We start from the raw sequence: 26,375 nt of genomic DNA on the forward strand, positions 1-26,375 counted from the left end.
CACACACACACGCAGGGCAGGAGGAAGAAGAGAGAGTTAGGAGGAGGAAGGGTGCCTTCGCTCACCCATTTAATGCAATCCATTACATCCACCTGTTCGAGCCCGCGGACTCATTACGGAACTCTTTGGGGGAATCGTTTAATTGAATTTTCCTTCCTCGTGTGATGCGTGCGCCTCTGCCCTGACGGCAGCGACGTCGTCGTTCGGCGTGCGTATTAAATGCATACCTCTTTCCGTGGCTCGTTCACTGCACCCTTAGTTCTTCCGCCGACTCTCCTGCCTCATCAAGGTTTATTTTTTTCCTCGGCACCTATCGGGATTAGCAGGCGCCCATTTGTTTTGAATTTTTGCTCCTTTATTTTCACTTTGTTGTTTCAATAGCGCTGTGTCCTTCCAAAACTAGCGCATGAAGTTCAACGGCTCCTCCAGAAAGAATTAAGATATAGTTAGTGTCAGGAGGCAAACTTAAACCAGTTAACGTTGCTTACCCGCAGCCTGGGATGTTTCGTTTTGGCAGTTTCCGCACATTCATCGCATGGGAGATTTAAGTGTGAAGAAGTCAAGCGCGAAGTGTACGAATACTATTACCAGTAGGCACTTGTGCACATCTATGTTACTGATCCATTATTAATGCAGGATTACAGTTTAGGCTAACTCGTAAACTCTCTACTCTACTGTTGGATGGGATGTCTGCGCATTCCATTCTAGGCTTTATTTTGCCAAGAAACTGAACAGTACCGTCTTTAGGCTTTCGAACTGCAGTGGCTCGGATGATCAGTGAAATACAACGTGGTGATAATAGTGATTAATTATAATGGCGCGATGACAACTTGGCCGAATAGCGTCATTTGTAAAGTGCTTCAGTCTACTCGAGGTGAAGGCCTATTTTTCGAGAGAAGGGCAACAGAAAGCGCGAGCCCATTGGAAAATCGGCGGGTACCCAACGGCATGGGGATCGAACCTCACGCCTCCTGTATGCGAGGCGATGTAGGGCACATGAAAGGTTGCTGGGGTCATGAGAAACTTATGTCATAAATCTATTACACTGAGTATTAGGTTTAGCATTCATAGGGATTCACATTCTATTTAAGTAGGCAGTGCGCCTTGGTGCTGGAGATTGAGCTACAAGCTGCTCCGCTCACTGACTGTGTTGTTGTGTCGTCTTTCCCGCCGTCGAAACGGGCCTCACCGGTGCCACATTCCTCATGAAAAGAGCCTTCATCTCTGTTCTTGCAGTTTTTTTCTCAGCTTCAGTTTGTCGCGAACCTTTACAGACTGTGTTTAATTCATAAATGCCTTTGTTCCACTTAAGATATTGTCCTTGAGCAACGAATTAACGTTTAGTACAAGAAGGGCTGGAAACGCGCTGACGCGGCTTTTTGGGACTATGGCCAACAAAAGGAACGGTCCAAAGCACAAGCGGCTTTTGTCACCAGTTGCTTCCGAAAACCTGTTTCAAATCTTGTTAATATTTGTGCGTTTGCTGCGCTGGATAGCGTCCGCGTATAGGGCAGTGGACGATCGTATTAGGAAAGACAAAAGTGGCCTCAAACGTTCGCACACAGCTGCCTCTATGTTTCCCTAATGAAACCCCCAGCTCTTGTGTACAAAGAGCTTGGAAGCAATTGCAAAAGTGGTTGGGCGGTGGTTCCAGTGATTTCTTGACCACGAACTTGGCCACGCGAGACCTTTCCAGCCACGCATACTTATGCCTTCCGGTTTGCCGCAAAACGTACACGTCGTACGCCAACGGTAGACAGACTGTCGGGGAAACGACAGCAAAAACGAAGTTTGGCACGTTGACAGCCAGAGTATCGGCGTCCGTTCGACCAGGGCGGTAGCCGTGTTCATGACCTTCTGGTCTCTCCTTTCTTTCTTTACTTCTCCGTGCCTTGCAGCGGGTAGACTAGTCCTCGTACCTCGCTAAAAAGCGCGGACGTGTCTGTGGAGAGCCGCCAGAACGAAAGCACCGGCGCGCGCCATCTGTTTTTTGTACTTTTATACATTTCCTTCGCCTTCTGAAGGCGCTTGCTCCCGTTTCTCATTGGTTTGGGACAGGACAGGGGGCGCAGTCTGAGCGATGGCTGCCTTTTCCCGCTCACGCTTGTTAGGCGCGACATATTTATTCATGCTATTCATGTGTGTGCCCCGTGTGCTGCTCGCGATTTCTGACTGAACGCCCGGGCGTATGCGTCAAAGTGCGCTCAGTGGCGGCGGCACTTGCGGCTGGGCGGAAGGAAGGAAAGGGAAAGAGAAAGAGAGGGAGGGGGGAGGGACCGATGCGCCGCGCTGATGAGGGCGCCATGCACAGCGGCGGCATAACGATGAGCGAGCTCCCGCGCGAGACGCGGCAGCAGCAAGCAATTCGTCTGGATGACACGGAAGCGCTCCTGAAAGCTCGGAGACGCGTTCTGGGCAACGATTCCGACCGCGGAGCCTTCGCCTCCCGCCTACCATCCGCGCGCGTTGTTTCGTTGCGGAGGTCTCCATCATCGGTTCTGGTCACTCCATCTAGAGCTGGGCAGCGCGGCGACCTAGTTTGTTTCGGAATTTGCGGCAACGGTTCGATACTTCTTGGCCAATATCCTCGGCAGCAGCGTGTGCGTATTCGAACCGTGAGGCCAGGGGGTGAGGGCGGTTTGGAGGGAGGAGCAGCCTTGCTACGCAGGGTTTTCGGGATCAATGCCGACGGACGCGGCGTATTAGGTGCACGCGGATGTGGTGGTTACTTTGTTAGTTTGCGAGCCCTATATATACTATATACAGTCGGCCGTCTGGATGGAAACCGGGCGTAAGCGTTTCGGCGTCCTGACAGACGCGGGCTCTTCCATAGTCAATTCGGTGCTTGACTCGAAAGGTTATGCCGCGCGCAACTGTATTACGCTCGACAACGTTGTTTTATATTCTTTGCCCGAAGTCCGCGTTTGCGATCCCCCGAGTGACGTGCGCAGTCGAGAGAGGTTGTTACGGCATAAGAGAAGGCGGGACGGGTTCGAAACAAGAAGGACTTGGGGGGGCAAGGAGAGGTCAAGAAAACGAGTTAGTCGCCTTTACGTCAGGCACCTCAGCCACTGCCGAACTGTCGGTATACCCTCTGTAGCATTCGGGAAGATGGACTGTCCTCAGATGCTCGAGCACTTCCAAAAGTAGGTCATAGGTGGCGTTAAGATCCTCTTCTGCCATGATAACCGCGGTAGTACTACTGGTTTAGTTTAACAGGAGCGCACCTAAAGATACACGCTAAACGAATGCACCTGTATGAGAGTAAAAAGAGAGTAGACTGTCCTCTTGCGCACTCCAAAAGGGGATCCGAATAGAACAGCTTACTCCGTTTTGACTCCTTTATTTCAGAGTGTAGCTGCTCGAATTTTGCTCGTTCATATTTGAAGTGTGACTCGCAAAGCAGAAAGTGTGTCTTCACAAGTGGTTTCGGTAATGGACTTTCACAAGACGCTCTAAATTTCGGTGGAAAAATTTGCTACTGCAGACTTCGTGCAGCGGTTAACTGACGGCGCAACACACCTCGTAATGTTCAAACCAATAAATAATAAATTATTCGCAATACATTTTCGCGTGGCTGAAATCGGAACCCTTAGCGATAAATGTCGCACGGTTCCGTCGTTATCGAACATTGAAAGATGTAAACAAAACGAAAGAAGGGATGCGTGTGCCAAGTACAAGATCTAAGATTAAATGTGTCCATTAAATTGTTGTTCTAAGGCAGCACGCGGCGAGATTCGAAATCATTTTTTTTCTTGCCGAGAGCAGCCAGTGCAAATTACCACAGAAGATGATTTTATGTGGAAACAAAAATTATGAATAAGAGAAAAAAGGAGCAAACGGAAAGAAAGAGGAAAACATGCGAAAGAAAGACGGGAAGAAAAAGAAACTAAGGAAATGAATGAATGAAAAAAGAAAGAAAGAAAGAAAGGAAGAAAGAAAGAAAGAAAGAAAGAAAGAAAGAAAGAAAGAAAGAAAGAAAGAAAGAAAGAAAGAAAGAAAGAAAGAAAGAAAGAAAGAAAGAAAGAAAGAAAGAAAGAAAGAAAGAAAGAAAGCGAACCTTCACAAGACGCTCTAAATTTCGGTGGAAAAATTTACTACTCCAGACTTCGTGCAGCGGTTAATTGACGGCGCAACATACCTCGTAATGTTCAAATCAACGAATAAGAAATTATTCGAAGGGAAGGGAAGGGAAAACTTTATTTACACTAATAAGAAATTATTCGAAATATATTTTCGTTTGGCAGAATTCCGATCCATTCGCGATAAATGTCGCACGGTTCCGTCGTTATTGAATATTAAAAGATGTAAACAAAACGAAAGAAGGGAGGCGTGAAAGAAAGAAAGAAAGAAAGAAAGAAAGAAAGAAAGAAAGAAAGAAAGAAAGAAAGAAAGAAAGAAAGAAAGAAAGAAAGAAAGAAAGAAAGAAAGAAAGAAAGAAAGGAAGAAAGAAAGAAAGAAAGAAAGAAAGAAAGGCATTCCTCTCTGTTGCGCAGAGTTTACCTGGAAGCATTTTGTGATACAGATACGAATAACCTCTTTTCCGCGAATTCGGACGCTGGGTACGTGTGGGCCAAATATAGGCGCCAGTGAGCTCTTTTGGCGCCGGAACCGCTTGTAGTACATGGCGTCGAGCACAGGAAAAGAAGCACAGTGCGGATAACGCGCACCACATCTTGCATGCAGCGCGCGGTTAGCATACCGGTTGTTCCTGCACTCATCCACGAAGGCGCGCGCCAAAACCGCAAAAGGAATTCTTCCGCCAGGGCCTCCCATCCCGTTGGGATAATCCGGGCACACGGCGTGTGAATACAGAAGGAATTCCTTTCGGCGCGGAATCCTCTTGAACCGTGTGTTGGACCTGTCTTGCGGCCTCCGACGTTCCCCCCAACGTAAACGGGCGGAGGATGCCACACGCCAACTAGAGTGGTCGTGCTTGCCTTGCTCAACGGTGGTGCTGTTCTGGTCTAAGCGTTGAGCGAGCGTTCATAGGCAGAATTTCGGTGTTCTTATTCATTTTCTTCTCAATTCCATCGCTGTGCTTCGTCCGTCGTTGCTAACTTAGTAGACACGACAGGAAACATTAGACGTTTTTAGTATGCCGGGGATGTGCTAGAGGAGACGCACACCGGTTTACCGGACGCCGGCTGCGTACGTGCAGTAGCTCCACCCGGTCCCACCCTTGTCACTGCACATGCGCAGAAGGCGTCCGTTAAACAGGTATACGTCTCCACTAATACGTCTCCGGTATCCTAAAACCGTCTATTAACCTTGTCCGCCCGGCTGCAGTTATACGAGATCACGGCAGCGCGACCGCTGAGGAGAGTGCTAACGTTACCTTCGTTGCAAGCTTCAATTCGTCAGACTAGTTCCGACTTTAGACCTGCAGTGATCACATGTGCGGCTTCTGAAGCTGCTGAAGTATCGGCGCAGGCCTGATTATGCACACTGCGCTAATGTAGGAATGCTGCGAAGTGATGAGCAGCGACGAGCGCATTTTGCAGCATTTTCTTCTTTTTTTCTTTTTTGCGAGCACGCCAGCAACATTCCTGTGTGGTGCTTCTTCTTGTTGTGTTCCTTAACTCTGGCAAATAGTCGCATTTCTTGACACTGTGAATGCATGTGTCCCCTCTGAAACGATTCGAAGCGCTGCCTTCACAAGAATGGTGGGACTTCCTCTCCGGTGGCCTTATACCCTCCCAGAAAAGTCGCACAAGGGCACCACCAGATTCTTTGCAAACGCTTGCCTTTGTGGGGAGCGCGCAAAAAAAAAAGAAAAGCGGCTACAACGCATATTGCTTCATTGTGCCTAAGGAATTCTTCCCGTGCACCCCGTCTGGCCTTTGTGGGACCAGCGGCACTTGCACCCCACCCCCCTGTCTTTTGATCATCTCCCTCTTTCGGCGAGGGACGGCTTCCTGGAGCAGCCGGCTGGGGCCGTTGTACAGCGTCCCTTTGCGAAGGGCCCCAAGGTGGTGGAAAATACGTGCAGCGAAGCTAGAATAGGAGGAGGTGTCCACCTGTTGTTTTTCGAAGCTCCGTTCGCTGCTGTTGGGCTGCTGGCAAAAAATTAAGACGAAAATGTAGACACTTTACTAAGTCGCCGAGAACGTATTTGTGGACAAGATTGGTCAACAAGCATCAGTTGACAACAGTACTAAAGCTTTCAGTTGATAGTCAGCGCCGGTCCTGTTGTCCTCTTTTCTTTGTCCTTCGTCTTAGCGCTGTTTTTTCCCAGCAACATGTACCAACTAGCTCAACTCTCCGTTTTATTGACAACAGTCCCCAAACTGAATGCCATACTGTCGCCCGAAGCCCACTGTTGCGTCCCAGACGCGGTGGTGGTCATGCAAAAGTTGGATGGTGGCAGTCTTCGATTCGTAGGTTTTGCTGCCCATGTTCAAGTCACTTTATGAATAAAATGTTTGGGCAGCACTCGGCGATACTTGAGATCACACCCTTTACGACAGCTGCACATTCGTGAGAGGCTCAGAAGTTAAGCTGGGCTGCAACGCAGAAATTTTCAAACAATGATTCCGCTCATAATTCAAATTCATAGACGAGAAGGAATATGAGGACAGGTGAAAGATCTCAAGATTGTTTGCAACTTCATTTTTATACGTCTTTACGTTGCAACGTTTAGGCCATCCCGGGGAACGAAAGAAGAAACTACGGGTCTTGGTAGGATTGCGAGTGGCAAGCTGCTGTGTGTGTGTGATGCCGACCCTCCTGGAAGTCAGCTAGCGTTAACTGGCTGCATGGAAACACACTTGACATCCCAGCCGCGTCATCGACACTGCTAGCTTTGCGAACAAATGTCGCTAAGCGCATGGAGGCTCTCTAATTTGAATACGTAGTCACCGACGGCGTTTTGACGATCTTCACTGCGGACAAGGTGGCAGTGAACGGCCCTCCAGGTTGGCTCCGGGGCGCCAGTCCGCGAAGGAATTAGGTTTTGAGTAGACGACGCTCACCGGCGCTGTTCGGCCGACCCTTCCGGCGGCAGCGGCCAAAAACAAACACAAAAGGGGCAAGAAGACCGTCGGCCCCTCGGACCCCCTGGCGGCCGGTCGGGGGAGCGGTGTCCCCCCCTCGCCCGCGGAGAGAAGGGCCTCGCCGACCGGTATCCCTTCCCCGACAGCAGCCGATGCATGCCGGCGCCATTGTGGCCGGCCCCCGAGAGCAACGGCAGCCACCGACCGTGCTGCGTGCCGGCTGCGCTGCTGCCAGACCGTGCCAGCCATGTAGAGGCAGTTTGTTCCGCGACGCCCGAGTGCAGCCCGAACCTCGCCTGCTGGCTACGCCAAGTCGCGTACCTCTTCGACGTGCCTCCTGCGAGAAGTCCCCCTGCTCCGACAGGTTCGATTCCGCCTGCCCCCGAGATTTTCGCTCCTCTCCGGGGGCAACCAACTCGGAGGCCCCGCCGAGAGACGACGCCTCCGGCTTCTCGTCGGCCGTTGACGGACGCTGTCGGCGGAGCGGCAGGCAGTGCTGCTGCTTCGCTGTCGGTGCGTGTGTATGTGCGCTTCCTCTTCGTGGACGACGACGACTTCGAGCCCTTGGCGCGCACTGCATTGCTGCGGTTGTGCACAGGGGGTGCGCCGGTGTACAGTGTCGTAGCCACTGGCTGCACTGGGCAGCCGTCTCTCGGAGGACCTGTGTTCCGCTCCCTCGGCGCTCTGTGACTGGATAATCGTGCGCAGCGTCATCGCCGTCGGCCGCAGCCGTGGATTGCAGGCCCCCTGTCCAGCTCCTCATCGGCCCGTCCCTGCGCTGTGTTCAGTGTGCGTTCCCCGTGTCGAACCCCGGAATACGTGCCGCGCTCGCTGCTGAGCGCGCCGCGACGAGGCCTGATTGTATTTTCTCTCCCACGGAGCAGCAACAGGTGCGCGTAAGCGGCGGCTGTGGCTTCGGCGTCGCCCGCCTCTTTCCTCGAGCGTGTTTTTTTGGGTGTGCACGTCGTCGTTGTCGTCGCGATATCCCGATGAGAAAATCTGCGGGTCCTGCGAGTCGGGCCTCCGCCGCTAGTCGCGTTTTCCACGCGGAGGAAGTGTGACTACCCACCGCGATTGACTGAAGGCCGGGTCGTCGCCGACGCTCCGGGATTTCCGTATAGAAGAAGCCCGGCCGCCGGAAACTCCGGGGCCTTCATGCCCTAGCCATGAATGTCCTCAACAGGCTTCTCGGAGCAGCCGCTGGGAAGCAAAAGTAAGTGCATAGTGTTGGTTTCCTCAAGTGGCAATTGACTATTAGTACATGGTTGAAAAAGCTGAGGATCTTTGTAGGAACATTTGTCTAGAGTCCGTAGTTCCTGCAAGTGCTCAAAGCGCAAACACTGTCGAATTGTCTTCGTGGCGGGCTAGAATAAGAGAGCGCCGTACTTAGCACATTCCTTTGATGGGAGTGTCGGATTAATTGACGCCGACGTTGTGTCGTGCGTGTTGGATTGCGGGCTGATACGCGTTGATGGACCACCATCAAGGATTCCGCGAACGATTGATCATATGAACGCGTACGTCGTGTCGTTGGTAATGTGCGACCGTCGCCTAACCCAGTTCTCCCCCGATCGGCGCTATCTATCAATTCTGAATGCCGACTTCGTTCGCGGCTCGCAGGGAATGACAATTACTCCAAGCTCAATGCCACCGCTGGAACACGCCTCAGGAAGCCGTTTCCAGGTCACGCAGTACCTCGGTGCAGTCTTGGCGGGGGCACCCTGTAAGCGGCGTTGCCGATTGACTGACTCATCGTAACAGACACGTTGTTTTCGACCTAAACGTTTGTTCGCAGAATAACAGTCATTACTCATCAGTCCCCGCTAGTAACTTTTCTGCCAGAACAACGTAAAGTTGGGCGAGTTGGTCATGGGTGTAGAATACGGCGAAGAAACGGAGGATAGCGCCTGTTCTATCTTGCGTTTGTGTCGCCTTCGATTCTTGCGCTGATTATCGATGCTTTTAGTACACGACAAAGGTAATGGCATCAGAGAATGACCACATTATTTACTCATGCGTATTGAGGTCAATAACTTATCGTTATCCGAAGGTGCTTGAAGTAGTAGGGTGTGCTTTGAGCACCTATCAATTAGCTCCGGTATACACTTACTCTAGTGGCAATATCTACCGCCCTCTGCCAGAGGGCGTCCGCAGAATTTTTTGCAGGGGGGGGCCCCATTGGTTGTTGGCGCCGGAGGGGGGGGGGGGGGGGTATATTCGTAGCAAAAAGGCACTATTTGCGGAGTAAATTTATTTATTTATATATAAATAAAAAAAATAAGTAAAATACGCACATGAAAGAAAAATTACAAACAGCAAATTAAAGCGCGGCTAGGAGAGATACATTAAAGTTTATCAACGAAAAAACAATTAAAATTAATAAAAAATACAAAAAGATACTATCACTTCGTGGAGAAGAGTGCTCAGTCTTGCTGCATACGGCTTCTCGACTCACCCGGATTGATGACCAGCACACAGCACAATATGTTCACAAACACGCAACTACAGTCACTCAGTCAGTCTTCCTTGAACAGCAACTGTAGGCGCCTCGGATTTTTCTGGGCGAATTGTGTAATTACACGGGTGATAAATTCATTTCTGTGCTTCACTACACGCTCTCGGTGCATACTCATCATACACATTGAATGGAAAAACGGTTGAACGCGTACGTTGAAAACAAAAGACAACTATATATACAACAAAAACTTCTTTACAAGATAAATGCACGCTCGCCGCTTCATACACCTCGCTCCATCTTGCTCGCGCATCCGCACAGTCGAGCACACACACTGCTCGCCGCTCGTCGTTTTCTCGTCCGCTGTCTTGGTTGTTCTGACTAGAGCACTGCACGGGCCTCAATCTGGGGCCCGAGCCCGGCCCGGGCCCGAGACCTGAAGCCCGAGCCCGGCCCAGGCCCGCGGCTTCAAGCCCGGGCCCGGCCCAGGCCCGCTAAATTATCGCTCTAGCGAGCCCGGCCCGGCTCGTGAATCCCGGAGTGAAGCCCAGCCCGGGCCCGGCCCGTTTCACAGTAACGCTTGAGGTATACTGCTCACTCTGAGCAAGTAGACTTCTACTAGACCGATAAGAAACTGGCCGACAAAGGTTCTGAAACCAAAGTTTGGCTTGCAGAAAGTTGGTTCTTTTTAACCCAGAAGGAAGTGATTAAGAGTAGTGCTCGCCAGGCCCTCTTTTGGACAGTGATCTCGTGTAGGTGCACAAAGATAAACTCGGAAGTTCCGAAAACCAAATAAAAAGGGCTGCATACGCGCGTACTAGACTACTTTGCATTCAACCATGATTTTAATCAGTTATATTTTGCCGCCAGGAAGAATAAACATTAAAGCTGCCTAGCAAGCTGTAGAATGACATTTTTTTAGCGAACGCGATCTCAAAGGTTGAAATCGTAGCCGAACTGGTCGCCTTTCAGCAGAAACGAAAAGCTAAAAGGCTTGAGTATTTCACGGTGTGTGTTTTGAAGACTATAAGCGTCCTAAACCTTGGGATGACGAACGATCAATGGCCAATTAAGACCGGTTGAATTTTACTCTTACTGGTGGAGGAGAAGATAACGTGCGAACCAGGTGATAACTTACAGGGCAAAATACTTGTCATGACAGCCAGGCTGAAGAAGCGAGGAGAGATAGATGTGGCTATTAGATGAGATTTACTAACTCTCGCGAGCTTTTGTGGCTATTTCATTTACGAGACGTTCCGGTCAGCTCATCAAAAAGAAAACCAAACTCTCTTTAGTTTGTGAATTTTCTCACATGAGAAAAATATAGCTATAAAATTAAAGCTATGTTTTGGGGGCTTAAGGGCCCAAGGGGAGTCAGGCTGTGAGAGATACCGAAGCAAAGGGCTCCGGATCATTTCGACCACCTGGGTTTCCTCAAAGTGAAATTATACTACAAAGTACATGGCTGTCACGCTTGTTGCCTATATAGAAATGCGGTCGCCGAGGTTAAGAGCAAACCCTGGTTCCCTGGCTCAGTAATAAAGCGCCTTGACCGCTAGGCCACCACGACGTGGAAATAAGGAAAGAAATAAGTAAATGAATAAACTTTAGTTTTTTTTCTCAGCGTGTACTATAACCCATAGCTCATCCGTGTCGCTGCTCCAATGTCGCAGTTGTGTACCTCACTCTGCAATAGTGAATGAATAGTCGGACACCAGCCGTTTCTGTACGGACCCAAGCCCCACTCGGGTCCGCAGCTTTAAGCCCGAGCCCGGCCCGGGCCCGCAACTTCAGGCCCGGGCCCGGCCCAGGCCCGGCAAAACAGATCATGTCCCGGCCCGGCCCGCGGGCCGGGCCGGGCCCGGGCTTTCGGGCTGGCCCGAGCCCGTGCAGTGCACTAGTTCTGACCTTCGTTGACAACCGGCCACTAAAAACACCGAAGCACAAACACAGAGGCGCGCACACGTGCAAGGGCTTACTTGCCGCAATATCCCCGAATGCGCACTTTGGGGGTGAAAGGAACGCCGCGCGACTTCCGAGGGGAAGGAACACTCGCCACTCCGGTCGGAAAATTTGTTGTTGTGTTTTTATGGGGTTCAGAGCCCCAAAACGCATCAGGCTATGAGGGACGGAGTAGTACAGAGTTCCGGATAATGTCTACCACCTGGGTCTGGGTCTCTTTACCGTGCACTGACACGCACAGTACATGGGCGCTGTTGTGATTTGAGACCCAGCCAGAGGTTACAGGCGAGCCAGGCAGGCGCCATCGGTCTGCGTTGACCAAAGGCGCTGGTTTTCGGAGAAGACGCAAGAAACGCTGGTGTGGGGGCGCCTCTGGAGACTGCGTCGCCGTGAACAAAAGCAGCTAATCCCCTTTGCCGAAGATTCTGCGCTCTCCCGTGGATCGGAGGAGACAGCGAGCGGCGGCTGCGGCGCCAACCCCCCGCCCGCTTGACCCTGAGCAGCCCGACAAAGCGGGGGTGGATACGGCTGATTTGTCCTTCCCTCCTGAAGAATTCATCGGTGGCCGGCGTACGAACGTATCCTGATTATAGCGAGCGACGAAGGCGAAAACAAGATGCTCTGTGCACTGTCTGCCTCCGTGCCGCTATCTCTCTAGAGATCAAAGAAACAGACACCGATCGTAAGAAGGCTCAAACACATGCTCGCCGGTGCCGCTGTATGTCTGCAACAGGTCGCCTTTTAGTAGAGCTAACGATGGCGTGGTTTGAAAACGGCGGAACGACGCCCGCCCGGACGCGGCATTTCGCAGATGTGACCCAAAGCGTGGAAGCGGGGCTGCTTTTACCCTTTTGGCTGAGCCCACCACGGCCCCTGGCGTGCGGCCATCACTCACGGTTCGAGTGAGTGATTTTCCAGGGGGGTGCAGCCGCCCCCCCTTGCCCCCCCCCTCCGGACGCCCATGCGGTAAAATTCTTGCGTTGGTATAAGGAAAGTTTATTTCTTATTTTCAGTGACGTAGGTTGCAACGGTACGCTTGTATAGCGTGATTCTATTCCCGTTATAGCGATCACGAAATAAATGTGAGGTTCTTGCTGGATGTGTACCAGCGCTATGGGAATGAGAAAGGCGATGAAAATAAGGGGAGAGATAATCACCGGGGTGTCTTAGTGAACATTGAGCAGGAACTCGTGGCAGTGTAGATACATGCTAGCACATTCACATGGAATCCTCGATCTTGCACGTTTGACGCGGACCCAAGATATATTCTCGTGTCCGGTAATGGGACAATTTAAATACGGCACGCCTTCGTATTTGTTGTTGCACACGGAAGTCAGTGGACCCCATTTTGATTTCCCCCTGATAACGCCCATAGCACACCGGCATCGGATGTAATCAGCACGGCGCAGCGTGACGTTGGAACAGTGTGCTTTGGTCCCATGGCTCTCAGTTGGGCCGCCTTCTGTGTCTTGGCGCGCATGTTTCTTCACAGTACGGAAGCTCGGGGGAGAAAACAGAGTGCCGGCCCGGAATTGGAACGTACCGTCTCCAAAGACCCCTTGCTCATGATTTGGCAATTAACTTCCGCTTGTGTTCCGATCAGTCAACTTTCTTCCGCCACCACTCCTCCGCTCGCCTTCGGGAGCGCCCACAGATTCACCGAGAGTGTGCTGGAATCACATCTCATCGACATGCGTCGCTACAACTAATTTCTTCGGGGTCGTGCAGGTTCGGTTTCCGTGAGAGCGCCGTGACAGCGATCAGCATAGCCTCATGAGGCCCTGTGCAGCTGCACTCTGGTCTTAATGACCGCAGAAAGCTTGTGGCTCAGCACTTGCAGCTTCGAAGGAAATAAACAAAAAAAAAATTTTGCCTGGGTTACATCTCTAAGATTATCTTTCGACACGAAACACTCATCTGAGAAAATTGACACAGCTGGCTTTCGCGAAGGCCTTAATACCGTGTGGGTCAAAGTTAATTGTGCCAAGCGTTTTCTCGCTTTAAGTAGGAAGTCCTGCTCTGCTGCTATTCTTGTCGGGCGGCATGAATTCCCGCGCGAACTGAGGTCATTGAAAAAAAAATAAAGAAGCTTCATAAATAATGAAACTCACGCCGAGAGGATTCTTCAGATCGTTTTGTCGACAAGCTATGTTTCCGGTATGCCATGCATTCTTCACGGATTCCGCAGAAAAGGTTGCGTGAGTAACGTATTCGTGGACCCGTGAACTTTGCTGAGGCCACCACTACACCAATTAATTTTCAACCGCTTTTACACCTCTAATGACGACGTTGCATGCGTCGATTGTTTTCAAGGCGTTTTCCTTTAAGCGATTTGAATCTTAAAACATCGTAAATTTTGTTGATTTTGACATAAAAGAGTCCCCAAATGAGAGCGGAGGAAAAGGGAGGTTCCTTATTTTTCCCCGTGTCTACAGTATTGTCGGTGCCAAATTACGAGTAGATGGGAACGGGACAATTCAAACGTGACCACCAAAACACAAACTTAATGACCCGAAGAGGAGAAGTACCTCATGCGTTTCGGAGAGCTGATACCACTCTTTAGGATGCAGTATTAAATTGTCCCCAACTTGTATCTTTCCGTTAAGCTCGATGGCAAGACGGGTGAGTTTGTTGCGAGAAAACATCATAACCAACGTCGTAACATTAAAACCTAACAACGCGAAAGACCTGAAGAAAATGGAAGAGTGGACCGACAACCAGTCTTGTCTTCCTTCACTCTACGCGTTGTTCCTGGAATGCAGGGGTATAGAAGAGAGACAGAATATTGGGCCCGTACACTCTTGTCTACGTATAAACACTATCTCGTGACCCCGCTCTCTACCCGCATCTTCCTTACAGTTTGGTTGCAGTCCCCCAATTCGCTGTTAGCTTTTGTGTTGCTCCATCAATTTTTCATTCGACGGCGATGACGTATCTTTCGTCTCCCTCAATTCAGACCGCGCTTAATGCGCCAAGCGCTCACTCGCGTATGACTGACACGCCGACGCACGCGACAACGTACACGCGCCGTGTTTTGCTGCTGTGGCGCGCCGAACCGGCGTCTCTGCTCCGTGCCTCGTCCGCCGCTCGCGGCGTGCCCGTGGCGTCGCCTCTCCTCCTCCTCCCCACTTCGCGGCGTAACTGCCGGCAGTGCCTCACATTTTTACATAATGTTTTTCCTGGTATGAGCCGGCCGGCGCATAATTTTCCGTGATCCCGAAAGGCGGCAGCCTCGTCTGGATGTGCTCGTCTCTCCTCTCCTCCGGCGTATCTGATTGCGCCGGCCCGGCAGCAGCTCACATGATCGCCCGACCGACCGAAAGAGCCGCGGTTCCCAGGAGGATAAAGAAAACAGGAGCACGCACTGCGGCTCACTGCGGAACCTGCTGCTGCTGCTTCTTTCGCCCGCCTCGTCTATGCTTGGCTGCGTTTATGTACGCGGAGATGCAGGCACTGCTGGCCGCCGGCTTATTACGTTTCCGTCGCCCCGAGAGTCTGTGGATGGCAGAGAAGGGAGGGAGATGGTCTGGTCTCTAGATCATGTTTCCTCAGTATAAGCACGCGTTCCTCCCAAACCATCAGGAGCAGCTTCCGAGCGCCGATCGCACAAACCACGCGTGTAATACCACAGGCATGCATGGCGAACAGTGGAATCTGACCTAACGTGCACCGGGTCACTGCGATGGAATGCGAGGAACGATGCGCCAGACTTGTCGAGATTGGTTGGGTTGTGTGCGCAGCGAAGGACTCCGGAGGCCACGGGAATGTGTGGACACGGTTGAGCATGCTCTCTTAATCTTTGTGGCCGAGTGACGAAATTTATTCAGCCATGGAACCGCCACAGGTGGTTCTGTGGCTACGGCAGCCAGGTGCCGCGGTAGAGAGTTCGATTGCCAGCCTCGGTGTCCACGTTTAGGCGGAACGCGGAAGCAGGCCTTGTATTTCGATATGTTAAAAGAATTCCAGGCGTTCGAAACTTGTTTGGTTATAATCACTGTGGCAGGGCGCGCAGCGGCATCTTTAGCGCGTTAAAATTCGTTATTGTTTCGCTGCACATGGTATGTTTGTTGGGGCTCCTTGATACTTTTTTTCTTGCTTTTTGTCAACCCCTTAAACACCATTGTATACCTTTTTGAATGAAGACGCGAAGGATGAATACCGGGCCGAACCATTACACAAACTTTCCTTACATTTCATGTAGCCTGGGGATGACTAGTAATTTGAGTAAAGCAGAATACTCCAGTCAAGCGCAGGGGTTGATACTTCGTTAAACAATGGAAAACGCACCCCTGTCCGTATAAAAGAAAAAGAAAACGCCGCAGGGTATTCGATGCGTGCGCGGAAGTCCCAACTGCCCTCGTTGTAAACGTGGTCTCACGTTCTCCCTGCGTGCGTCGAATAGAGCGGACAACGGATGACCTTCACCGTGCGCAAAAGGCGGAGGGAGGGTGCACCGCTATCGCATTACTGTGTCGCGCGCAATGCCCGTGCAATCATACGTGGTGTCAGGTGCGCTGTTTAGCCGATGACGCAGCGCGCTGACCGGCCCGTCCGTCACGAGGTGGAATCGTTTCTACGCGTAGCTCCCACAGAGACCTGCAATAATCCGCCGCGTCGTACTGGAATGATATTTAACGGTGCCTTGGTCGTCCAGCTCAGAGACCTGTAACGGTAGCTATTAAAAGCAGTAATGGAATGGTAAGGAAGAGCCGGGATTTTGTGAGGCTTATGGGGTTTATGGTTTATGGTTTATGGGGTTTATTAACGTCCCAAAGCGACTCAGGCTATGAGAGGCGCCGTAGTGAAGGGCTCCGGAAATTTCGACCACCTGGGGTTCTTTAACGTGCACTGACATCGCACAGTACACGGGCCTCTAGAATTTCTCGTCCAAAGAAATTCAACCGCCGCGGCCGGGTTCGAACCCGCGTCTTTCGGGTTAGCAGCCGAGCACCATAACCACTTAGCCACCGCGGCGGCGATGTGTAGGCAGATTGAAGTGCATTTTGATTTGCTTTCAATGTGTAGGCAGATTGAAGCCAAATCAAAATGCACTGACGTCATTGTGAAGGTGAACAGTCTTTGTACTGTCCTTATGGCAGCGGGCTGAAGACTCCAGAGGCGTGCTCTTCATGGTGGCTGCAGTTTCGCCTGTGGTAAAGAGATGCCTGGAAGGTTAACACGTTGGGGACGGTAACAACGAGAGTTTATCTCAGCTTTGAGAGATTTTGAACGTTGACGATCCATAACGAGCCATAACGCGTGGCCCAGGAATAAGCACATTTGTCTCTGTACTTTTTACAAAAGCTGCATCTTCAAGCGCTGGCTCCGAAGGTCAGCGTTCTCTGAAAACTTTAGAAAGAACTTTGCTGCGCCCCTCTCAGTTTGTGGACCTTGATGGACTCAACGTACAACGTGAACGACGTCTGTAGAGCTATTCATGAGATTTATTGCGTATACTGCATGGTAAAAAAAAAAAAAAATTGGCAGGGTGATAATGAAGCCTGATTCGAGAAAGCTGCGATAACAGTTGGTTTACCCTCTATGATTACTTTGATGATTTTACTCTAATGAGTGCTTTTACTGGGTGGGTGGAGGTGGGGTGGGGAGTTGGCTGGAGGGTGGTGTCTCTGACGGGCAGCTGGCTTTGCCACGACGTTTATTAATTAATTTCGCGATTTCATTCTGCTGCAGCGCGGTCTTATATTCGATAGGTGGCAGCGTTGTGGAGGGTATAGTTAGGCGGGTTAATGGTGGATGACGCTTGTGCAGGGTGTAGGTAGGTGGGCATGGGGTGGGGAGGCGGCTTATTAGTGGTTTTTCTGCAAGGCGGAGACCTTGCAAAGAGAAAATTTCCTGCCTTCACACAGATAACGCCGCAATTTCCGCCACCGAGTGCCACTGTTACGGCTATCGCAGTAAAATGTTCATTATCTTCTGCCACTGGTTGCGTAAATGTTCGGACGTGTTCTAACCGCAAGAAAGTGCTGACGTAAGAATGGCTAACTGCGTTGTACTCGCATCATGATTCCAGAATAAGTCGGATGCGACTATAGTGATCTCCACATGGGGACAAGCCACAAATTTTGTCAAATGAAAGTTCAGAAAGGATGCGGCAATCGTAATATATGGAGCAGCTAGGGCTGTACATTCTTCACAATATCAAGCCAGTTACGAGGAAACTATAGGATATTTCGGTGAGGATGGGCAACTTACGGCTCAGTCCTTATTCCGGAGGGTGCGTAAGTTCCCATTAACTGTCATGCATATCTCATGGCTTGGGTAAAAGCCAATTAAATCCACGTAGCATGAGGTCTTGTGAATTGTAAACGTGCACAAAAACCTCACGAGGCCGAGGACTTGTAAAACGTAAACCTGATATCAGTGTTTCTTTTTGTTCTGAAGGAGAAGAACGTCGCAGGCAGTTCACAGGGACTAAGTGGTCCATTAAGGCGGCGGTGATAAGCGTGCGACGCGCTGTACCGTCGCGAGAGCGCGCACAGCGCGGCGGTTGGTGATAAATCTTTCCATTCCAACCGGTATTGCCTCTACGTTTTTCTTCAGTCCGCGTTCTATTTAAGCCCCATTGTTTTTACCAATGGCAAGAGCCGCAGTTAAAAGAAAAAAAAAAAAGAAAGAGGGAAGGAGGGGGGAGGGTTGGTCGAAGCCACGAACTAGTCGGCTGACGCGAAATACATTGTATGCTTGCCACCCTCCTCCGAGCCAGTTTTTTTTTACCGTTGCTCTTTTTATCCAGTAAGTGGCGTTTCTCTAAATGGCATCAGGCTACCGTTGCAAAGAAAAAGGAAATAAGAAAAAAAAAAACACTTGGATTCGCAAGATCACACAAGCCTTATTTACGCAAAACTATGGGTTGTTGCTTTCTGAGTTCCTTTTCAACAGTTTTTTATTTTCTGTGCTTGTATATTTAAATCGCACACTTTGATCTCATCTATCATTTTTCTTCGTACACTTTCTCGCACATTTATATGAATTTGAAAATAAGTGTAATTAGAAATTACTAAAATGGCGGACAATTGATTGGGCCAAATGCGAAGTAGTTGCGCTAGCACTTCGGTTTCGTTTCGAGGCTCGGTTTTCAAGGTGAAGCAGGCTTCAGACAAAGATCGGCGAAATCGGATTGAAGCTCCGCCTTAAGGGTATGACGATGTAGAGTTAATGGGTTCATTCCCATATACGAGGAATTAGTCGTCATCTACTTAACATTCATAGATACCCGGGAGTCTTCATACCACTCCTGGCACAGTGGTGCAGCGATTAAATGATGCGTCACTGCCCTGCGATGACAGGTGCTGCCACCGGTGGGACTTATGCGACCCTCAAGGTCATGTAGAGAGGCTTCGGACAGACAAACATCGGTGAAATCTGAGATTGGGGGTTTTAATGCTTCACACACCCGCGGACGACACGAATACACATCCTGTGCCTGTACTTATGTTCTTATGTCATCAGTCTTCCTGATTCTTCCTTGCCCTGTGTGTCACTATATACAGAGATGGTTCCACTGTGAAAGGGAGCACGTTATCCACATTCAACCAATGATTATATGTCACACCGCAGCGGTGGCCTAGCAGTTCCAGCATGCGCCTCGCATGCTCGAGTTGCAGGGTTCTATCCCAAAGCCGCCAGCTATCCACGGGTGACACATTGGGTACAAGCTTTGCCCTGGCCTGGTGCCTGGCTTAACTGAGGTGAAATGCTTGGGAATTGGGTCTCTAACCCCACCTTAAGTAGACGAACATACCTTGTGCCATGGCGCTCTTTGGCCATAGCTGCGATTCAGTCATAAAAAATTCGTCATCATTGTATTCCATTAGTATGAGTGCAAAGCACACTTTTCCTTTTGTTCTAAAGAGCTTTTCTCTGGATGGGTGATACCTATGAGACGTTCTTAACGCCAGTATGGGAAGTAGAATTGGTTTTCGTGTGCAAACTGACTGTTCCCTTTTATACTGGAACCATCTGTACGTACCACCTTTGCTGCTACGGTGTTTGCCGTGTAGTGGAGCCCTTAGGGCGCCTCTGAAGACCAAAAGGTCTTCAGAGGTCTTCAGCTAAGAAACAAACCCGCTTTCCTGGCTACTTTTGGCGTAAACTGCATATCCTATGTGTTCCAAGCGCTGTTGTTTACGTAACATAACTGCGTATGCTTGGCTGCATAGAAAGAAAAGACCTCCTAAGAAGGCGTAATTATTCATTAGAGCTACCTTACGGAGGATGTTTTAGTTGAGACGAAGAAGACGAAATGGATAGGACGTCTAATACGCGAAATTGACAACCGGTGACTTCATTATGACGTCAGAATGGATACCAAGAGGACTGCGCGGTAGCAGGCGGTCGAAAATCGTATGGAATGAGCAGCTTAGGAAATCTGATGGGACAACTTATCCGCGGGTAATGCGTCCTGCAGTGAAGCGATCTCGGCTTTTATTGATGGTGATGACATTACATCAACGCATGTTTAGCGCTATGCAAGCTCTGGAGATATTTTATTACATAAATGCGTAGTTCTGAGGGACTCGCAATTATTCTCGCCCTCCTGCTTACTACCTTCAAATTATTTCTCTGCTGTCAAAATAAAAAGCGAGGACCGTGGCAGCGTTCTAGTCTTTTACTCGGCTTAGTGTCAATATCGCAAAAGTATAGGCTGGCATGCGCAGTCTCCGTCCACATCCTGTCTACCGTTATGTGTTATACTTCACTGCAACGCGATCGACCGTGAGCATATCTCATCTGTGTTCTGTCCATAATCGTGATAGTGTTGCTGTAGCTCTAGAGCTACAGCAACACTACAGCAATTTCTCAGAAGTAGAACGAGGTTCATGATTGGGCAGTTCAGCGATTATCATTTCGTATCGTGTAGTATCAGTTTCCATCGTACCGCTTGCTGTCGTGCTGGAACCATGGCGTAAATATAGTCGAACGTTTCCCGAACAGCTCCGATTATGCGTGCGAATCCAGATCTCCAATTTCGGCCCCTGATTGGTTGTTTGCCATCTCTGTAGCTTTCACAGCGCTGCACGCTACTGACAAGGCAGGGTCGTATATGGTCGTCGCTGCGGCACTCGCTTCTTTTCCCGTTCTCTCAACTCTCCGTTATTCCAAGCCCGCTGTGTGCACGGAGGTAATTTATGGATCCACACGCTCCATTTCTGCGCCGGCGGCGGCGTAAGGAAAAAGGAGGAAATCCGTGCCCAGCGCTTTGACAAATGGCCGATGCTGGGGACGCGAACGAGCACGCATTATCAATAGACCGAGCTGGCGCCGCGCGCTGTGCGAGCTCATAAACGCCGGCCGGGTGATGGGGCTGCGTGTTCGGGCAATGCGGATGTATATTGGCGCTGCGATCGATCTTTAACCGCGATAGGGCACGTCGTCAACGAGACATGCGCCCCACAGCACTCCTCACAGGCTGTAAAAAGGCAGAAAAGAAAAAAGCTATTACTTTATTTTCGGTGCACGGGCTGGTGTTAAGATCTCGTTTGAAAAACGCAAATTTATGCACCTCCTCTCCGTGCGGAGAGGCAAGTTCCTTGCCGCAACGGTGTTTTGGAAGGAGAGAGAGTGTGTCGAAGACCGTTCTGTCTCCTGTCAGCAGTCTACGTTGAATGTCACGCGTGTGTTCTGGCTCATTCTTGAGTCTGAATTCCCCGGAAGCTTGGCTTTCTCCCTCCCACCGCTTTTCTGCCGACTTCCTTGAAGGCGGTGTCAAAACGCAAGCGTCGCTATTGTCCGCACGCAACGAACCTTGTGGCGACAGGACGTTGCCGCCCCAGAGCAGAGTGCGTCGGTGTCTGCATGGTAGAGGACCGCTCGGTACAAATGGGAGCGCGCGGATAGGAGCGAATGGAGCTTTTACTTGCTCGGGCCACTCTCATCGACATCGTCATCGTCGTCACGGCTGGAGTGTTCTCCGCCCTTCACGAAAGGGCGGGCACCGCGGCTCATCGAGGGTCCTGGGCAGGTGGCACAACTAGTAAAGACGTGGCATCGTTGCCAATGGTGGCGCCTCCGTTGCGGCCGTATCATCTCCCAAATGACCGCCTTCGAGCCACCGCCGACCAGTACAGGGTCGCACGAGGCATCAAAGCTCACGCGGAGAACGATCTATACGCCGCAGGCGACCGTGTTACACCAGCGGGTGAGAAGATGCGTCTTGCGAGAACTCATTGCCTCTTGCGTTGTGTCGTGACCACGAGGGCATGCAGTAGCAGCAAGAGTCAGTCGAGCGTTTCGCTCCGCTCCTGCTGCTGTTGCTCGTTCGCTGTCGCCGTTAGCGACGATGCATCAGAGGCGATGCCACTCCGGTGTTCGCGTCTTGTGTCAAAACAAAAGGCCCCCCCCTCCCCTCGAAGGTTGTTTCGTTCGCTCCTTTGGCGTCCTCCCGCAGAGTCTGCTGGTCGGCGACCGGACGTGGTCGTTTCTCGCCGTTGGAACCGACAATCAAGGAGGGGGGGCGTCCATTTCGCCGTGCTCAGCGAGTGATTTCTCCTCGCCTCGGTGGCGACCTTGAGGGATGTGACGAACACGCCGTGGCTGCGAGGATAACGAGCCTCTCCGCCGAACTGGAAGTGTCGCAACGCTGGGTCGAAGGGCCACGGATCTCGGCTGTGGTCTTGATGAAAGCTCTGTTTGTTTGATATCCTCTGTATTCTATCCGTCCCCCAGCCCCTCTATTTTTTACAATGGCAGCGACCGGCATAATCTCAGATAGTGGTTTTGTATCTGGACTGTAGAAGGCTCTCAATCGGCTCCGTCCTGTAAGTAGCGATGCACATATGTGCACATATGTGCTTGTTGTTTCACGAAAGCTCATTGTCCGGTGCTTAAGGCGCTTTTCTCAAGCGCAACTACTATAAAGAAAAGAAGAAAGCAAGGAGAGAACTGTAGCGTTCGCTGTGGGTGTTTCGTGCCCTCTTGGAGTACGTCACTTCGTTTAGATGTCATAGCGCCCGCTCAGCATGAGCATATAGTGCTAAACAAGTCGCTGCTGCTGCTCGACGCGTGGTGAGCAGCTGTTACATGAATAGTAGGGAGGCAGTATTATTCACGACTGTTCAACACACGACGGAAGCACGGCTTCTGTGTCTTCTTGCCTCTGTCTCTATTGTCTGTTCCGTAAACTGGTTCAACTCGTAAAAGCTGCATGCTCTTTGCAGGGTCCCCCGCGAGTGCAAAGCCACAGGAATCTTTGGTTTCAGTTTGCAACCGGCTGTTCAGCGTACACCTCCGCTCTATAGTTGGCTTTTCCCCGAGACCATCGTTGGTCGCACTTGAGGAAGGGGTGGTGGGCGGCTACGCGTTCGGCCTCCCACTGCGGAGAGTCCCCACCATTTGTGGGCGGAAAGAGTATGACCATTCGGCGCGAGAACGACGACTACAACGACGCCGCAGCGGCGGGAAGAAAAGCCGACGGCGCGCAGCGAGCAGCGGTCGGTCATCCGGAACTGGTCTCGGCGTCGGTGGTTGCCCAGCAGTTGGCGGCGCCGTTGCCGCCGGTACCCAAAAGCGCGTTTCTTCGATTGCCCGCCACTTCCACTCGGTCGGACGAGGAAGTGGCAAAGAACAAGAAAGAGAGAGCGCGCGGTAGAAAGGAAAAGTGGCCTCCTCTTTTCTGCGCTTCGTTCGTTCCTCTGAGCCGAGGACGCACATGCATCGTCAGTGCCGATCGCGCTCGTGAGCCGCCGCCGCCTTTCATTTTCCCTCCCATCCTCTTCTTCCAACTGGGCCGGGTTCTTGTAACATGTATATGAGACCCGACTGCGCGTCCCCAGCAGCACGCATGCTTCGGCGTTGTGCGAGGCTTTGCGTGTCCGTGCGGAGGCCACAAGGAGATCGTGAGAGCGGCCGAGAATCGAGGTTTTCTCCATTCCCGCCTCTCTCATCAGGCAGTCGGTCGGGCGTCGCGGAGCGCCTCGCCGTGTTGTTACGTCCTTTTAACGACCCTAAACTTCTTTTTTTTTTTGTGTGTTCTTTGATCTTGGCAATAGGTTACCTGGAGCGGAATTCCGTCAGCGTGAGCTCTTCTTGGTTCTAGGGAGAAAATCACACGCCTGAGAGAAAGAGCCTTGGGTTTCTCACGTGGAGGCCTGTCGAGGGCCTTAAGTGGGACAGCTGTCACCGGACTCACTTGCGCTTTTTCGCGTGAAACCCAACCGAAGGAAGCGAGAAGTCCGTTTCGCGCAGTACTGAATGACATCACGGCTCAATGCGGAGTGCCGAGAAGGGAAAGTAGCTTTCCGTGAAGCTGCTTTCAGCGGTGAACGCGACTAGTGGGAGTTTTTAAAAGCGTTGTCTCGCTGGTGCTGATCGCATATTTACATCTACCTTTCCTCTTGGCGCGTCGTGACGATTTGCAGTACTCGCACGACGCGATTACACGCGCCCAGTGCCAAGTTATCGATAGCGTATGACTAATCTTCGGCCTTTTTAATGAGAAGAGAGTCTCGAAATAGCTCGTTAAAAATAGGTGTCGTTTGATGAGGCGGTGCATTGCTTGAACCTCCAGTTTTCTTTTATTTTCTTCGCATGCGGGCGGTGCGAGGTTTGATCCCCAGTGCCGCCGGGTACCCAACGGTGATACAATGGGTACAAGCTTTCCCCAGGTCTGGTGCTCGGCTTATTTAGCGTGAAATGCTTGGGAAATGGACCTTTGGCCTTGCTTTGAGGGGGAAAAAAAAAACCTTGTGTCATGGCTTTCTTTGTCCACAGATGCCCTTGCGCAATAAAAAAATTATCATCATCAACAATATTTTGTTTTCTGCCTGTCAGCTTATGGCAAAAGCGGGATTTCGGCTGGTTGGCACATCGTACTTTGGGTGAAATGAACAGCTCAGGCACTAAACAGGCTGAAGGCAAACACGCGCACTGAAGGCATTCATAGGGGCGTGCTGTGACGCAGTTCTATAATGTTGCATTCAACGCTGAGAGCCACCTGCGGAAAACCGATAACACCTGAATGATACTGAAGCCGTGCTTTGCAGTGATTTTTTTTTATTCATCCTTTCGTCCTTTCCTCTTCTGGCCATAGCTAAGTGCTTAACTGCTTTTGACGCTAGGTCTTACAGCGAGCGACGTCACCTGTTGACTCCGGAATCAAAATAACGAATGGCTAAGATGCCAAAGATGGAGCTGTGACAAAACTCGCCGCAATAATCAGTCCTGGTCGATGATAATCTAACGATTGTGCTCCAATTCTATTTCTTGTCTTCATTCCTCATTGGTCGAGCGGCCACCGCGGCCCCCTTTTCTGCGGGGTCATCGAGTCTGCGTGGCGGATAATAAGAATGCAATACATGCAGATGAAAACAGATTTTAAAGTACACTGGCCGTGATTTCTTACATCCTTAGCCATGTCTTCGGATCAATAATATAAATCTATAAGCAGCCTCCAGATTTATACTGATTTGTTCGCCTCTACGTATACAGCATTCGTTCCGTGACCAGTCTGCACGGATCAATCGATATAGCATTGAACAAGAGGAAATCCGGGACTTGGGCGGTTCCAAACTCGTCTTCAGTATACGAAAAACTCCTGGAATCCGGCTCCAGCGAAACAAAAGCACACTACATTAAGGACGTCGCGTTTCAATGCGCTTGCTTTCCCGATAACACTTCGCACCGGCGACTTCGTGCGGGCATCACAGTATACGTTCTCCGGAACGCCTTCGAAGGCCTGCCGGTTAGAGGCGCGTTCCAGCAAACGACCCCAGGTGCGCGCGGTACGCAACCGCGCCAATGCCGACGTCTGGCGCGCAAGGGGGCTCAGCAGGATGGCCCTTGAAAACTGAAGGGGGTGCCGTGACGAGCCGCCCCCGCTTCTCTGGCGAAGTGGGCGCGCGCTCGTGCCTCTTCGAAGGCTGCGTGGTCTGCAAAAGGCGTGGCAGCTGCGTGCGCCATATCGCTGCCGCATACCGCGCCCGGCAGCCGACAGCAGCAGCAGCAAAGGGAAACAAAGCCGTTCCCATTGCCTGCACTTAGAGAGTGCGCGCAGCGAGATAGCGAGATGGCCATTGCAGGGAGGCAGAAAGGATGAAGAAACAACGAGGCGCCGGCCAGCAGCAGCGCTTGATCAATGCTCGCGGTCTCTCCCTTCTCGATTCATTCGTTTCAAGGGCAGGCACGATATTGCGGCTAAGAGCGCCGAAGGTCTGTCCGCTCACGGGGGAACGAAAGGATTCCAAAGGCGGCGCGGTCGGCTGTGCTGCTGCTATACGGCTTGTCTGTCCGCTTTTTGCAGAGCCGCGCATGTATGGGTCTTTGTTTCGGGGGCGACGCTCTTTGCTCTTTCTTCCTGCTCTCAGCCCTTCTTTCTGTTTTTCGTTCCCTTCTTTTTTTCTTTCTTTCGTTCGTTTTCTGCGCCGGAGGTGCCCGCAGCGCGCACACGGTCCACTGGTTGGCGCTGCGCATGGAAGCTTCGTGGTTCATTCCATTACAATCCCGGGATCCTCCAGCGTTCGGGGTCGACGCGGGAAGGATGCACGCGTGCTTGAATCTGTAGCGCGCTGTTGCTGCTGCGGGTTTGGGCGGCAGCGGGGAAGAAATATAACGGCCCGGCGAAGTTCGGCGGGAGGGGGAAGGGGGGTCGTCGACGCTGAACTGTTCCCGCCTTTCCCCCCTCTTCTGTGCGCTGGCGTGCGTTATGCGAGGGTTCGATCGCGGTGAAAGATCGGCACCCTCGTTATCGCCTCGCCGCGCGGGGCTCACGTTTCAGCGCGGGTCACGACGACGCTCCTCCGCCCATCGGCCCAACGCGGGGCTGCTCTCTTCATACATCACCGACTCCGTGTTGCAGATAGGCAGGCCTTGAAGCGCACCCATTCGATGTATACGCTACTATGAGCGGCCATTTGGCGCGCACGTATTGTGGTTTAAAATAGAATGAAGAATTGTTTTTCTGTTTTGCAGCCGCGCGCTCTGCAGATCGCAGAGTGCGCGGGTTGGTT

At 51.3% G+C, this 26,375-nt stretch overlaps 1 protein-coding gene across 2 annotated transcripts in view; it reads left to right on the plus strand.

The window, feature by feature from the left end:
• Window positions 1-26,375, plus strand: part of Shrm (shroom) — a 444,260-nt gene that overhangs the window by 96,833 nt on the left and 321,052 nt on the right. The window contains exon 1 of one of the 2 annotated variants that reach the window (XM_089566905.1): window positions 8,027-8,208. The exons of the other annotated variant lie outside the window; for it this stretch is intronic. Within the exon in view, the coding sequence (XP_089423031.1) occupies window positions 8,162-8,208 (47 nt within the window). The 5' untranslated portion in view covers window positions 8,027-8,161. Of the gene's footprint in view, window positions 1-8,026; window positions 8,209-26,375 lie in introns of those variants that run through there. 2 annotated transcript variants of the gene reach the window in all.

This window comes from Amblyomma mixtum, chromosome 1 (genome assembly GCF_055824585.1).
Source record: "Amblyomma mixtum isolate Tamu chromosome 1, ASM5582458v1, whole genome shotgun sequence".
NCBI lineage: Eukaryota > Metazoa > Arthropoda > Arachnida > Ixodida > Ixodidae > Amblyomma > Amblyomma mixtum.